The 16185-nt window shown below is 44.0% G+C and overlaps 1 protein-coding gene across 1 annotated transcript; it reads left to right on the top strand.

Moving 5' to 3' along the window:
* The first annotated feature begins 6007 nt into the window (after positions 1-6007).
* Positions 6008-8389, top strand: GPR6 (G protein-coupled receptor 6). The gene is made up of 2 exons (XM_065888842.1): positions 6008-6154; positions 6769-8389. Exon 2 carries the CDS (start codon positions 6788-6790, stop codon positions 7877-7879), a length of 1092 nt encoding a protein of 363 aa, XP_065744914.1. The 5' UTR covers positions 6008-6154; positions 6769-6787; the 3' UTR covers positions 7880-8389.
* The last annotated feature ends 7796 nt before the right edge of the window (positions 8390-16185 follow it).

Genomic DNA, 16185 nt, shown 5'->3' with positions numbered 1-16185 from the left:
ATTTGTAGAACTAAATTTTATAGCAGCTAGATATGCTTTAATATAATGTCCAAAACGTGTGAAGGATCCATCAGCTTCTCCAGTCGCTGCTGTCACTACCCACTGTTAAGCCTTCAGGATCTCCTGTACAGGTCACTGCAACAGCCTCTTAACAGGTTCACCTAACCTCATTCTTGCCCTTCTCTACTCCATTCACTGTATAGTTGTTGGTGGGGCCTCCATGGGTTGTAAGAGGGACCCAAATCTGATTATATCAACCACCTTGCTTAAGAACCTCTGTCACTGGCTCCCCATCACCTTCAGGATAAAATCTCACTTCTGCCATGACGTAGGAGGCCCTTCATGAGTTGGCCCAACCTATCTGATGTACCTATGCTCCTGCCCTCTTCATCTGACATGCCAGCCACAATCAACTGCCCACAGTCCCAGCGACCTGCACCAGCCTCACCTGACCTCATGCCTTTGCATATGCAGCTCCTTCTGCCTGGAACACTTGCATGCCTTTCTTACCTTCCATGACTGTTACTCATCCTTCAAGATTCAGCTTGGACATCATCTCCATCATCTCCTCTGAGAGGCCTTTCCTGACTCCTCTAGGTTGGGTGATAGCCTTCTCTCAAGTGTCCCCATTACTCCTGTGATCACCTCTTTTTATTAGTATGTACCACACTTTTCTCACAGAATCCATTTACTTGTTTCTGAGGACAGGCACCTATTGTGCCATCTTGATTTTCTAGCACAATGTTTAGCATGTAGTAGGCACTCAATAAGTGTTTACTGAATGAATGAATGGCTATGCAAAAGTATGAAAAATAATCATAATACAACATATAGAAATAATGACAACATACCCTTTATTACAAAGTGAAAACTTAAATTGTGCACTGTACATACAGTACATGCATACTATGCAACATACCTACATCAAATATATACGCGTGTGGATAAATTTTGGAAATAGTCATTCACTAGACATGTATTGAGCACCTCCTCTGTGACAGATCATACCGATGAAAAGATTAATTAGAACTTGTCCATCCCCTCAAGAAGTTTACAATCTTGGGGGGAAAAGCAATCCTGGTTAGCTGATGGGAATATGGATGGAAGTTTTTCTTTCAAAATTCCCTTTAATTTTTTTTACAATACATTTTAAAAGCAGCTTACAAAACAGAAAAAAAAAAGTCATCTATCAACTGCTGCTCATAGTGATTTTGAAGTTATAACATATAACCTCCATCATTTTGGATACATCTATCCAAGGTAAGGCCTCTTTGAATTTTGGAGTCTACATACCTTTGCATACATTGAATCCATGTTTGTTTTGCTTTCCCATGAGATTGTTGCTATCATACAATGTACTTGCTGGTTACCTGTGTGCCCTTGGATAACTCGTTTCACCTCTCTGAACTTCACTTGTCACTTCTGCAAAGAAAATAACCCCAAACTCCATGTAATTGTTTCAAAGAATAAAATGAGGTAATGAGTATGAACCCACTGTGTGAGCTTCAAAGCACTTTGAAAAAGTAGGGCACAGCAGATTAGAAGACTACCTCCTTGTTAATTTTCAAATATATCAATAGAACCAACTTTATCATTCTCATATTCAGCTAGTAATCTAAATTGTAAGATTATACATACCTCCACAAAACTCAATAAAGTTATTTTCACTCTTTATGAACAAGAACATGTCTTTAAATGTTATTATTTTTCCTGATTTCTCATGCAAAAAAAGAGGTGTTGCTCACCAACTGAATTAAAGAAAAAATTTCAACTGTACTGCACACTGTTCTCCGTCATGTGGACATGTAATAATAATAATGTAGTCTGGTCCTTTTCTAAAGTTGGTGGGAATATCATGTGATGCTGACCTCCCAGGATAACAGCCCTTTGGAGTGATGACTGCTCACCTGGCATGAAGCAGGATCATCCCTGATGTGTTTGGACATGCTGAGGAGGTAGGCACCTTGGACATTATGACCCATCGTTGATGCTTTAGGGGGAGAGGAAACCATGGGGACAGGTGGAGGCAGAGAAAAGGAGACATTTTTAATATCATTTATCTGCCTCAGCATGTGTCCCCAGAAGATTACCTCCATCCAAGACCCTGGTTCTGGCCATACAATTTAGAGTATTCAATGCCCCTTGTGATTCCTGCCTCTTTCAGCAACGACCTTTCTTAGTAACGGCTTCATACGTCTCACTAAGCACCTGCTCTCTTCCTGAGCTGTCAGCACAAGTATCTGTATACCAGCAAATAGACCTATACTTCCCAGTAGAAAACTGTATTTTTTATTTCTAAGAACCAAGTAGAGGGAGTGTGTGTGTGCGCGTGTGTGTGTGTGTGTGTGTGTGTGTGTATGTAGATGCCCAGAGAGAGAGGCCAGAATTGCTGGTAAGGGTCTTTCCAACCCCGTTTTATAAGGTCTAGACAGTTTGGCTGACTTCAGCTCTGATTTTGTAAAATAGAATTGATTTGCAAAGATCTGGGCCAGGAGAGGGCACACCTGGGAAGTGGCTGTGAACTCAGAATAAGGAACAGGGAAAATACCTGAGAGCTACAGAAAAATAGAGGGTCCAGGGCAACCAGAATTTAGAGCTCCTTGATGGGGTTACTGAGTTCATCAGGGCTAAAAGGGAACCAAGCGTCAGCTTTCATCTTGGGACATAAAGAAGGTTCTTGTGAGCGTGGAAAATTAAAGGTCACAGAGGACTGGTCAGTGTCCTGAATCTGAAATTACACTAAGTGATTTGAAGCTGGATTGTTGCTAAAATTCCCTTATTGCAACTATTCCAAACTCCAATCTACAATTTTCAGGAGTTTCACCGCATGCTAAACTGACAATGAAATGGTATGATTGCTAAGATGAGTGTTCTCAACCCTGGCTTTCCATTAGAGTCTTTAGGAAATTTGGTGCCTGGTCCTCACTCCAGGACAAATGAATCAGAATCTGTGGGTGAGAGATCCAGGAGTCGGTAGTTTTAAAAAGCTTTCCAGGTAATTCTAATGTGCAGCAAGGGTTGGGGACCACTAGCTGAGCCTGAGGTGGGCAAGAGATAGCCAGGGGAGCAAGAGAAAGAGTTGTGGTTGAGAGGTTGTGATTCCTGGGCATAACCTCAGAGAAGGAAAGTTTCCTTGTGTATATGCTTGGATAGTACTGGAATATAAAGGCGCCAGAGGATATGTTGGGTGTGTCACAGAGGTGGTAATGAGCTTAACCTGTGCCTATAAGCCAGAAACCAAACTTTGCACATCCCAAAACATAACCAGGATCAGACAACCTGGTGGATGAATAATACATTTAGTTGTGTGTTTCAGTCAAGTATCAAAGATTCAGAGTAGAAACCCACTCAAGAAACCTCAAGATTAGGAAGGTTTGTAGTAGAGACTACAAATACTAATTTCAAGGGATCCAGGGATCTAGACTCCCAGAGCTGGCAACCAGATACTCAGGAACTGAGGTCATTCCCTCCATCTCTTACTCATTTGATCTCCCTTATCTCTGTTCCTCTCTGCACATCTGCTTCATTCCTCCATTGCAGCTGTCTTCCTCTGATTCTCATTTCACACAAGGCTCAACATGAGTGCTGCAGCCCTAACTTATCATGATCTTTCAGGTCCAGAGCCCAGCACTGACTATTGTCACAATGTTTCTTAGTTCAAATTTTCAGGAAGGGAATCTGGTCACTGTCCAGCAAATAATGGCTGGTCTTGTCTAGCCTTGGGTCAAGCATCAGTCTCTTCCCATAAGCTGGACCGGGGGTGGAAATTGTCACATGGTTCACAGGCTGAACATTCTAGGAGACCACTGGAAGGGCAGGTTCTTGTGAGGAGCTGTGGGCAGAGTGGCAATGAAGTACATCTAATACCCATCCATAACCAATGAACCTATACCTTTCTTCTTTCCAATCTTCTGCCTCCCAGGGGATAGGTGGGTGTGGGGGAGATAAGGAGGAGCTTGAAAGAATGTGCCTGTCTGCTGTCAGGATCCAGTCTAGCATCTGAGAGAGGTAACCACAGACTGGCACGACCAAAAGACAGTCTATAAACCCTCAACCAGCATTTATGTACATGATTATATGGGTGTTGTCCTCCTCCTGAAACTACTGAAAAGTCAGTCCCTTCTTGGCAATAGTGAAAGCCTGAAGATGTCTGAAACACAGGATCTCTGTTTGCTCAATTTTAATCTCATACTTTCTACTGCCTTGTGACATGTAAAAATGTAACACATTCAGTCACTAAGAAGGATTCTCCTTCCCTTGGGCCTTTATCTAATTGTTTGAAAAATTTGCGATTAACATGTGATTACAGTGGTTTGACAGTTTGCTTGACAGCTCTGAAATAACATTCTTGGCTTTTAGTTGACAATCTTTTACTGAAACTCAAAATGGTAGTTTCCAGAAACTTAGAACTTCAGTCAATTTGAAGGTTCATGAGAATTTTATAAACTCCCCAAATGGAGAAATTGTATGTAAACTCACCTTATGGGCCAACACTGACTATTGCAGCAAAGAGCAGCAAAGAATTGAGTGGTCCTATAGTTTTCCTTCTTTTCTTTAGTTAAGTTCAGTTGCACAGGTGCAGGAGGGCAGGAGTAGTCTGGACTTGGGGGCCATTTTTAGAGGGAGAAGGCCAGGATAAAAATCCCCCTTCCACTCCAGCCTGTAGACAGTCCGAATATATATTTTCTTTTGGGGACCCTGGGTGTAGAGGCAAAGTGAAACCAGGAGAGGGAAGAAGGTATACAGGGGAAAGTAGAGGAAGGACCAGTAACAAATGTTGTCTATTTTCACCTTGCCCAGAGCATGTGGTCCCTGAAAATCATGTCTGTGGCTCTGGCATAATACCATCATGCCAATATGCAATCATTTATTCTAGAGTCTTAGATGGAGTCAACTATTTCAGCTTTTTCCCCAAGTACAGCTATTGGAGATTCTGGATCATTAAAAAAAGAAGAAGTCTAATACTTGTATTTTTCTGACAAAACAAAACGCCTTTAAACCAAAAGGATGATTTATCAGAGCTGAAAATAAAACTCCTGCCTACTGAAGTCTGCTGCAGCTGAGTTATGACTATTTTCGTCCTATAATTTGTTTCATAGGGTACTAATTAACAGGGCAAAGTCCGTTGCCAGCAAAGTAAATCACATTTTGCTGTTTTCTTCTTTTCTAACAAGACCCAGACCTGGTCTTTAATTAAAGAGCAAGTTCCAAGAGCACTATTAGCTAGTGCAGTTGGGAAACATTCGACTGGGAAGATCATGGTGAAACCTGCTGTGTAGAGTTCAAGAAAGATAGTGAGGGACAGGAAGAAATGGAGGGAGAGAGAGGAATTGATTACACAGGTAACCTTCAAAAGAAGAGATTGTTTTCCTCAACTGTTCCATCTTTTCTCTGTTCCCCACAACTTGGCTTTTCTCCTCTGGCTCTACTCAGCTGACACACTGTACCAGAAACATCCTTAAAACATCCTTTAAAAAAAACCTCATCCTCCCCCCCCACACACACCAGTTCAGTCCTGTCCCCCAAACAGTACTTTTCCTTTAAGGTAGCAACTCTGCGTGCGATTGGGCCTCTCTGCCCCCAACCTCCCCCTTCTCCAGGCCTTTTCCTTCAACCTGTCTCCCTCAGTGACCTTTGACTCGGGGCCTTGCAGCCTGGCCAGTGCAACTCATCCCTCATCGCTCCCCTCCCATCTCACCCTCCTTGCCTGCCCTTAGTCTCCACTCTTTTCTCCCTTGCCTCTTTCTTCCATCCCAATCCTGGAGGCTCCGGGCCGGCGGCGGCCCTCTGGTTTCTCCTCCCTCCTTGAACCCTCTGAGACATCCTTTGGAGAGGGTATATGGTGAGGGAGCTTGCTGATGGGCGGGCGAGGAAAGCGAGTGCCTAGCTCGCACCCTGGAAACAGAAGCCTGACGTCACCACGCCCTGCCTGTCAATCTCCAGCGGGCGCGCTGCTCGTAACCGGCCTTTTCTTGTACTGAATGTGTCTCTGTAACTCTCAGCGGCGCCGGCACAGCTACCAGCGCCCCGCACTCCTCTGCGCGCCGTCCCGGCCACCTCCTTCAGGCGTCGGCTCTGTCCGCGCGGGCAGCGCATCCTGGCGCCCAGCCACAGCGCTCATGATCAACGATTTCCTGAAGCCCTGACTCCCCAGGTGAGCAGCCCGGCTCTCTAAAGGAACTCTGAGGGCGTGCAGAGGGGAAGGGGTGAAGGATGGCCAGGGGATGGCTCCTTCCTGGAGCCAAGCATGACGCCACACACCCTCCACCTACACAGACCTCCTAGCTTCTCTCCTCCGAAACCGCTTTCCCAGGGGTCTCTGGCCTCCGGGGTCCGCTGTGCTCCACGGTCGCAGAAACTTCGCTTTCAGCACCGCGGACAGTTACTCCGCCTCCCAGTTGAGGAGAGCGCCTGACCGAGCCGGTCAGAGCCAGGGCGGCACTCGCTGAGGCTGACACTACTAGCTTGGTGCGCAAGATGCGTGTGCAAATACAGGCATACTTACGTGATCTGTGTGTATGCGAGTGCGTGTTATTCGCGTGTATATCTGTGCAAAAACTCAGGTATCAGTGCGGGCATTCCTTGTGCATAGCACTCACACGCTCATTCACTCAACAGGTATTTATTTTTGGCTCTCAACCACTGCTTCCTCGCTCTGCTCTGGGGTCCCGGGGTGGGATGGGCAATATGAGCGGGGGAGCAGCGCCCGGCGAAGTACCCTGGCGGCGTAAACCGCACACCTGACGCTTGTTCTCCCTGTCCACGCAGGGTGTAGCTTCCCGCCGTGATGAACGCGAGCTCATCTTCGCTCAACGACTCCCAGGTGGTGGCAGTGGCGGCCGAGGGTGCGGCGGCAGCGGCCACCGCAGCAGGAGCGCGGGACACCGGTGAATGGGGGCCCCCGGCAGCCGCAGCGGCGCTGGGGGGCAGCGGCGCAGCTAATGCGTCGCTGGAGTTGTCTTCGCAGCTGCCAGCGGGGCCGACGGGGCTGCTGCTGTCTTCAGTGAATCCATGGGACGTGCTGCTCTGCGTGTCTGGGACGGTGATCGCAGGCGAAAATGCGCTGGTGGTGGCGCTCATCGCGTCCACACCTGCGCTGCGCACGCCCATGTTCGTGCTGGTAGGCAGCCTGGCCACCGCCGACCTGCTGGCGGGCTGCGGTCTCATTCTGCACTTCGTGTTCCAGTACGTGGTGCCCTCGGAGACTGTGAGCCTGCTTACTGTAGGTTTCCTCGTGGCCTCCTTCGCTGCCTCCGTCAGCAGCCTGCTGGCCATTACGGTGGACCGCTACCTGTCCCTCTACAACGCGCTCACCTATTACTCGCGACGGACCCTGTTGGGCGTGCACCTCCTTCTCGCTGCCACCTGGACGGTGTCCTTAGGCCTTGGGCTGCTGCCGGTGCTTGGCTGGAACTGCCTGGCAGAGCGCGCCGCCTGCAGCGTGGTGCGCCCGCTGACGCGCAGCCACGTGGCACTGCTCTCCGCCACCTTCTTTGCGGTCTTCGGCATCATGCTGCACCTTTACGTGCGCATCTGCAAGGTGGTCTGGCGTCACGCGCACCAGATCGCGCTGCAGCAGCACTGCCTGGCGCCGCCCCACCTTGCCGCCACCAGAAAGGGTGTGGGTACGCTGGCCATGGTGCTGGGCACTTTCGGTGCCAGCTGGCTGCCCTTTGCCATCTACTGCGTGGTAGGCAGCCATGAGGACCCAGCTGTCTACACCTACGCCACCCTGCTGCCCGCCACCTACAACTCTATGATCAATCCTATCATCTATGCCTTCCGCAACCAGGAGATCCAACGCGCCCTGTGGCTCTTGTTTTGTGGCTGTTTCCAGTCCAAAGTGCCCTTCCGCTCCAGGTCCCCCAGTGAGGTCTGAAGGCTCCCTCCATCCTCTAACCAACACCACGCCCCCAACAAGCCAGCCTTTGGTGAGCTTCTCCGTGCCTGCTGATGGACTCTGAGATCCCATACTGTGACTCTGACTTTGGAAATAGATAATAAACATAAGCACAACAAACTCACAAGGACAAAGAGGCTTGTTGGAACTTTACATATACAGTGTATACATGTGTACATATATATACAAATATTTGTATCTTCTGGAGGTGTTCAGGATGTGGAATTTCCTGTTCTGTGAAAAACCTAACAAAAAGGCGGTTGTATACTCAAATGGTACATCACACTTGTCAAATGAAGACATTCCAATACTGCTTAATTATAGCACTTTATTTTTAGCTGCTGAACTGCCAAAACAGTGTTGCCATTTTCAAGGGCAGGGGAAGGGGGGTAAAAGTGTATTTTTGTTGTATGTGATAGAATATTTTGCTGCATATGCATCAGTAAATTACAACATATTTTGTACACAAATAAACACGTTATAAAAATGTAATTTTTGGCATGTGACTGATGATAGAATTACTATTTAAGAGACGAATTATTAGTGTATTTACTTTAAAAGTTTATTATGTGTTATCTCCATCCTGTTAAAATCTTAATGTAAAAAATCACACACATTTGCACATTGCTCATAAATTGTCACTGAAACACCTAATCCAGATTATTGGGGAGGTACAGGAACTGAGTAATATATTCACATAACAGTATTCACAGGACACTAAAGGGTTATTTGTGTATCAGTGCAAATTAATCTACTCCCTTGGTTACTGGGTTTGGAAGACAAGCTCCAGAGGATGTCTGAAACCATTCCTTTATCTTACCACATGTGCACTTGTGAATCCTGAAACCACAAATCTTAGATGTATTTTTTCCAGTTTGGAAAGAATTTTAAATGTTGAAAATTCATATTGACTGAGTATACTGTTACTGGCCAGGTCTTGTAGCAAAATGCACAGCCTTATAAAATAAATAAATTCATCAAAGACAGGATTCCAAGATATACTGTGTTCATGAGGTAAATTAAGATAAGCCCAGTAGCCCACTTTGAGGCACTCTTATCTTCAAAGTACAGGACAGTAAACTAATATCCTCAAGAACTAAATATTCCCATTCGGAATTGTTAAATTGTTCCCCTCCTTCCTTTCTTACAGGTTATGTGAGTATAAATAAGATAACATATATGGACATATTCTGAGCACCTGTGAAGACATATGCACACAAGCACAGGTAGTTACTGGTCTTAGGCCTTAGGAAAACATATACAAGCAAATTTTTTCATACAGTCCACAAATATTTATTGAATGCCTACTATCTGCTAGACACAATCCCAGGGCTGGGAATACAGATGTGAACTAAATAGAAGAAAGGTCTCTGCTCATAGAGTTATCCTCTAGTAGGGGAGATGGCCTACAAGCAAATAAACAAATATATATGAAGAGATTTATTATAAAGAATTGGCTCGTGCAACTGTGGAGGCTGAGAAGTCTCAAGGTGTACAGTCAGCAAGTTGGAAACCCAGGAATGCTGCTGGTGTAGTTCCAATCTGAGTCTGAAGTCCTGAGAACCAGGAGAGCCCACAGGTTCAGGACCCAAGAAGAACTGATGTTTCAATTAGAAACCAAAGGCAGAAAAATACCAATGTTCCAGCTCAGACCAATCAGGCCTCAGGAGTTACTCAGCTCTTTTGTTCGTTTCTGGTCTTCAATTGATTGGATGAGTCTCCTCTACATTAGAGAAGGCAATCTGCTTTACTCAGCCTACTGAGTAGGCTGACACACCCAAAATAAGACACACCCAGAATAATGTTTAACCAAATGTCTGGGCACCCCATGGTCCAGTCAAGTTGACACATAAAACTAACCATCACACCAAGAGAACACGGTAATCCAAAATAAAGGAGAAAAAGTGTTCCAGGAGGGAGGAGTCAATTGGGTCAAACATTGCTGAGAAAATAAGTAAAATCAGCATTAAAAACAATGACTCTAGATTTTGTAACGTGAATGTCATTGGTGAACTTGACAAGAGAAACTTCAGGAGAGTGGGGGCGGGGGGGGAGGATTAACTGTAAAAGGTACAAGAGAAAATGCACAAGCAATCTAGTCTCCAACATCTTACAACAGGGCTGTGACCTTTTTAACAATATAAAACACACTAAGTTTTATAGACTTATAGTTTTATAGTGGCTGTAAATTTAGATCCAGTAGGATCAGCGTTATTGCTCATTCATCAAATTAACATTTTCTAACAAACAACCTTTATAGACTATTCAGCAACATCAGATACTCTTTCAGGCCCTATTAGTATCCAGGATGCTTTCAAGTGGATTGAAATAACAAAAGCTCTGGCTGTAAACTTTTCCAAACATGTGGTGGGGAAACCAACATGATTTCAGAGATGGAACAAAAAAGTCAAATTATTATACATGTTATAATTACAGAGAAAAATTTCTTGCAATAAGCAAGTTAAGAAAGTTCACCACTAAGATAGTAAGACAGACTATGGATCTGACTTCAGTCCACTTGGTATTAATATTCAATATCTCCCCTAATCCTAATCAAAACGTTTGAGAGAGCCAAGAACAAGAGGATACTAAACAATCAAGCTGTTAATATCACTGGCTTACGCAGTTGGCCAGGCTGTGTGATGTCAAGGGTCTGGATATTAACCTACTTGATGATGTAAGGATAAAAAACTGTGAGTATATCTTGAAACATTTCTAGGAAGGAATGTCACATATTCACTTGACCCATCAACTATTAATAATCTCTATTTTAAGATCCTATGCTAGTTGCTGGAAGCATACAGTCTTTGAGAAAAGCAAGATTCACTCAAATATCCAACCACTTACCCATTTTGCTATATAACAGGCATCCTAAATTTAATACATTTAAAATAGAGCCACTCATCTTTACCTCAATAAGTGCTCTTTCTCCCTTCTTTATCATCTAAATTAATGGCAATGACATCTTTCTAGTTGTGCAGACCAGAAACCTTGGAATCACACTTACACTTCCCTTTCTCTCATACCTCCCATCCAACATGGATGCCTATTGCCTTTATTTTCAAAGTACACCCAGAATCTAGCCACTTCTCACATTTCCACCACTATCATCATCTCTTACTTGAATTACTGTGGTAGCCTTCTCTCTGGTCTCCTGGCTTCAGTTCTTGTGCCCTTCAGTCTATTGTCTGTACAGTGGCTCATCCTACAAACAGTTGCTCTCTTGACTACCCTTCGGATCAAAGCATGGGTCCACTAGCAGTACAGTCTGTCTCAAAAGAACAAACTTGGGGAAGAGTTATTTAGGCTCAAGAAATAGGCCTCCAGGAAGAATTTCTTTTTTCGTTTTCCTTTTTTTTAAACATATTTATTGGAGGATAATTGCTTTAAAATGGTGTGTTAGTTTCTGCTGTAGAACAAAGTGAATCAGCTATACATAAACATATATCCCCATATCTCCTCCCTCTTGCGTCTCCCTCCTACCCTCCCTATCCCACCCCTCTAGGTGGACACAAAGCACTGAGCTGATCTCCCTGTGCTATGTGGCTGCTGAGGAAGAATTTCTTGAGTCTAGAAGTGAGGATATAGGCTCTTTACCCCCACAACTGGAACAGGAATAGAGCAGGGGCCTCTGCAGCCTGAGGCCCAGGGCAGGGCTTCACTTGGCCCAAGGTATTAGTTTCCTATTGCTGCTGTAACAAATGACCACAAACTTGGTAGCTTAAAACAATACATATTTATTCTCTTACAGTTATGAAGACCAGAAGTCTGCAATATATTTCATTGGGTTGAAATCAAAATTTAAGCAGGGCTGCACTTTCTTTGGAGGTTCTAGGGGGAGAATCTGTTTCCTTAAAATTTTCAGCTTTTAAAGTTGCATTCTTTGGTCTGTGGGCCCTTCCTCCATCTTCAAAGCCATCAGTGTATTATCTAGTTTAAGTGGTTACACTGCCTCCTTCTGTAGTCAAATCTCCTTCTGCCTCCCTCTTATAAGGACATTTGTGATTACATTTAGGACTTGCCCAAATAATTCAGGATAACCTCCCCATCTTAAGATCCTTGATTTAATCACATCTGCAAAATCTCTTTTGCCATATAAGGTAACAGTCACAGCTCTGAGAGCAGTACTAATGAAAAGTACAATAATAAAGGCATACACAGAGTGTAAGGATCCCATAGGAAGGTCAGAGAAATTCTATGGAAATCCACTAGGAAGGCAATACTGAACTGAGTCAAGAAGAACAAAAGAAGTTTTCAAGGCAAAAGACATTGAAGGGGAGTGTACCAGACCAAGAGGACAACATGAAGCATAAAAGTGTGGCCCATTCAGAGCAATGCAGGCCATTCAGTATAGCTGGAGTGTGTAAGAACTAGAACCCAGAGAGGAAATAACGGGAGATAAGTCTGGAGAGGTAGGCAGGAACCAGATCACAAAGAGCAGTGCTGGGAATGGATTGCAAGTGGAAAAGACTGGAAGCCAAGAGACTATTTTGGAGACCAGTTGCAGCAATCCAGGTGAGAGCTTATGTCAGCATCAACTAAGGGGTAGGAGAAGGGGATGGATTCAAGAGGTATCAAAGAAGAGAGTGTCTTTGACTAAGTGAGTGATTATGGGGATTAAGGAACAATTGAGGAGTCAAGGATGTTCAAATGGGGGGATAACACTGAGATGGGAACATAGCAGGAAAGGCAGATTTGAGAAAGAAGGTGGTGAATCAAGTTTTCTACATATTAGTCAGGATCTGTGGGAATATGCAAGTGGAGGCAGCTGGGCCTGTGGCTTTGGAGTTTGCAGGTTGGCGAGAATGGAGACATAATTTCAGTAGTCATTGACCTTAAGGTGGAGGTGAAGCCACGGGAGGGAATGAGAAAAGGCCAAAGTTACAGTCTGGACACAATAACATATGGGAGTGCCGTGAAGGAAGCAAAAGAGAAAGGGAGACCAAGGAGGATCATCCAGGCGAGACCTCTGGAAAACCAAGAGGAAAAAAGTCTTAAGAAGGAAGAGATCAAGTGTGTAAAGCATGCCAAGAGGTCAAGTATGAGAGGGTTTGGAATGTGCTAGATTTAGGAACATGGTGGTCACCAGTGACTAAAGTGAGAGCAGCTTCAATGGAGAGTGAGATAAAAGCTAGACTGCAGTAGATTGAGGAGGTAATGGGAATTTTCTAATTTTTTTCAATATATTTAACTTTAAATGGAAGGAGAGAAATAGGGTGGTAGCTTGAGAGAAATACTGGGTCACAAGATAGTCTTTGTTTTGTTTTGTTTTTTAAAGATGGGCAAGAATAGAATATGTGATTAGACTGAGGAGCAAGTACCATGTAATTGGAACAGCAGAAGATAGCAGAGAGAGTAAGATGCCTCACAGAGGGAGGCTTCACAGGAGAATGGGGTCCAGAACATAATGTGATGGGGAGAGAGGGACTTAGACAGGAGGAGGTGGAGACACAGCTCCCCTGCTCTGACAGGAGACAAGGTGGGAATTATTGGTACTGATAGAGCTAAGTTTATAGGTGGTGGGAGGAAGTTCACAGAGTTCTCATCTGACACCCTCAATTTATCTGAAGGAGGAGTGCCGGTTAAGAGACTATTGCGAGAAGTATCAAGAACCTAAGGTGATGACTTTGGGGACAAAGCTGTGAATTTGGGATAGTGTAATCATTTAATCAAAATTAAAGGTCAGACCACACCGAGTACTGCAAGGATGTAGAGCAATCAGAATTCTCATATACTGATGTTGGGAATGTAAAATAGTACAAACACTTTGGAAAATAGTTTGGTGGTTTCTTAAGAAGGTAAACACACTCCTCCTACCATATGACCCAGCCATTCCACTCCTCCTAAGTATTTATCCAAGATAAATTAAAGCATATGTCTATATAAAGACTTGCACATAAATGTTCATAGCAGCTTTACTTGTAATAGCCCAAAACTGAAAACAACTCAAATGTCCATCACAGGTAAAGGAATAAAAATAAACAAACTGTGGTACATCCATACAACAGAATGTTACTCAGAAATCAAAAAGGATAAACTATTGATTCATGCAACAACATGGATAAATCTCTAAATAATTATGCTGGGTAAAAGAAGCCAGGCAAAAAAGAACACACATTGTAAGATTCCATTTATATAAAGACCTTGATAATATATAGTGACAGAAAGCAGATCAATGGTTGGGATTGGGGGAGTAGGGATGGGAAAGAGAGAGAGGCAGGGATCGCAAAGGGGCACAAGGTAACATTTTGGGGTGATGGATAAGTTCATTATCTTAATTGTGATGATGATTTCATGGGTGTATACTTGATATGTCAAAACTCATCAAGTTCTATACTTTAAATATGTACAGTTTATTATACATCAATTATACCTCAATAAAGTTGTAATAAATAAGTGTCAGAGAAAGAATCACAGTCTGCCTGCTGATGCAGGGGACATGGGTTCGTGCCCCAGTCCGGGAGGATCCCACATGCCGCGGAGCAACTGGGCCCGTGAGCCATGGCCGCTGAGCCTGCACGTCCAGAGCCTGTGCTCCGCAACAGTGAGAGGCCCATGTACCGCAAAAAAAAAAAAAAAAAAAAAAAAGAATCATAGTAAAATAGCATCTAATTAAAAATAATGCCAGATGGAAATAAAATATAAAGTTCCAATATGGCATGATTCATGTGTCAGAATAAGTTATGCTGCAGTAACAAACAACCTCCCCAAAATCACAGTGACTTAACACAGCAAAGACTTCTCACCTGTATAATGTTAACTGCACTGCCTGGGCAACTTCCCAAGACAACTGTTCTATATGCAGCAATGTAGCCATCCATCTTCTGACTCTATCCCTACAACATGAGGCTATCTCTATAATCACTGGGGAGAGGGAGAACTGGAGGGTCTCACACCAGCAATGCAATGCTTTGGCCCATAAATGACACTTCCACTCACAGCCCATTGGGCAGAGCTAGTCACATAGCCCACCTAACTACTAGGGCATGGGGAAAAGTAATAATCCTGAATGTTCATAAAGAAAGGCGAATCAGAAATGGATGAATTCACGAAGATTTTACCACTCATGGTTTCAAGAACAAATACACTGTCTCTGCCATCCCAAACTGAACATCAAGTTGCAGAGAGAAGAGATTCACAAGATTCAAACCCGAATCTTCAATTATTTAAGACTAGACAGAGGTTTATCGCCGTTTAATAAAACTTTACATTGTGGGGCTGTTGGGTTCATTTGGAGGAACACAGTGTAAAAACGTCAAGACATGAAGTGAGCATAAAAGAAATGCAGTTCCAGACTGGACCTGATTTTCTAACCTCAGTCAGACTTTGCCCCTGGTCACACAGGAGGGGAGAATTGTGAAGGTTTAGCACAAACCCTTCTCCACAAACAGACTAACAAGCCCACGCCCATGTTTTGGATATGTTGTTGAGATTTTGTGGGAAAAATTGAGGGTAAGAGTGTGAATTGATGGTGATCAGAGAATCCAGAAATATCTGAATTCTACCACAAACTTACTGACTGGGTCCCTTAGGGAAATAGTGAGGGACAATATCCTGTCAAAATTATTAGCTGTTGAAGGGAAGGAAGGAGGAAGGAAGTTAGCTGTGACTGTGAGCTGTGGCTTTGGCACACAGCCTACAGGCAGAGCATCCTTAGAAGCTGGGCTGGGTTGTATAAACCGTCCTGTTCTCTTAAATCAAGAATGTATAAATGGCCTCAGTTCAAAGCTTGACTTGCTTTGCCCAATTTAAGTCCTTAATACACAAACCCAGGTCTCAAATCTTGCCATTAGTGGTTATAAAAAGAAACAAAACCAACACCAAACTTCCAGACATGGGAAGAAGAGAATCAGAATGAGAGAGAGAGACCCAGTGGCCAGTTAGCGTGCACCTGGTTGCCTCAGAGGATGGCGAGAAGAAACCGGCCAGGCCTCCACACAAGGAGTAGTTCTGTCCCTTCTACTCCAGCCAGAAGGAAGGGAGTATGCAGTTGGCCATTTACTAGATGGGCCAATTGGATCAGTGTTCCTGCCATTTAAGGGTAGAGAGAAAAGAAGATGGAGAGAGAGAGGAAAACAGCATCTTACATGATGCGGTCATCTGGCTTTTTAACTAGCTGTCAGACCATGGGAAAATTCTTATTTGTTCAGTGGGGAATCATAATAGTAATTACCTTCTAAGGCTGTTGTAAGGGTTAAATGAGTTAATATATAAAGTTCAGTAGTGCACATGGTAGCATCATGTATGCCTTAGCTGCTATTGTTATTACTGTTGGTGAAAGCAGA

Source organism: Phocoena phocoena, chromosome 12, assembly GCF_963924675.1.
Source record: "Phocoena phocoena chromosome 12, mPhoPho1.1, whole genome shotgun sequence".
NCBI lineage: Eukaryota > Metazoa > Chordata > Mammalia > Artiodactyla > Phocoenidae > Phocoena > Phocoena phocoena.
This window is presented reverse-complemented; position numbering and strand designations above follow the sequence as displayed.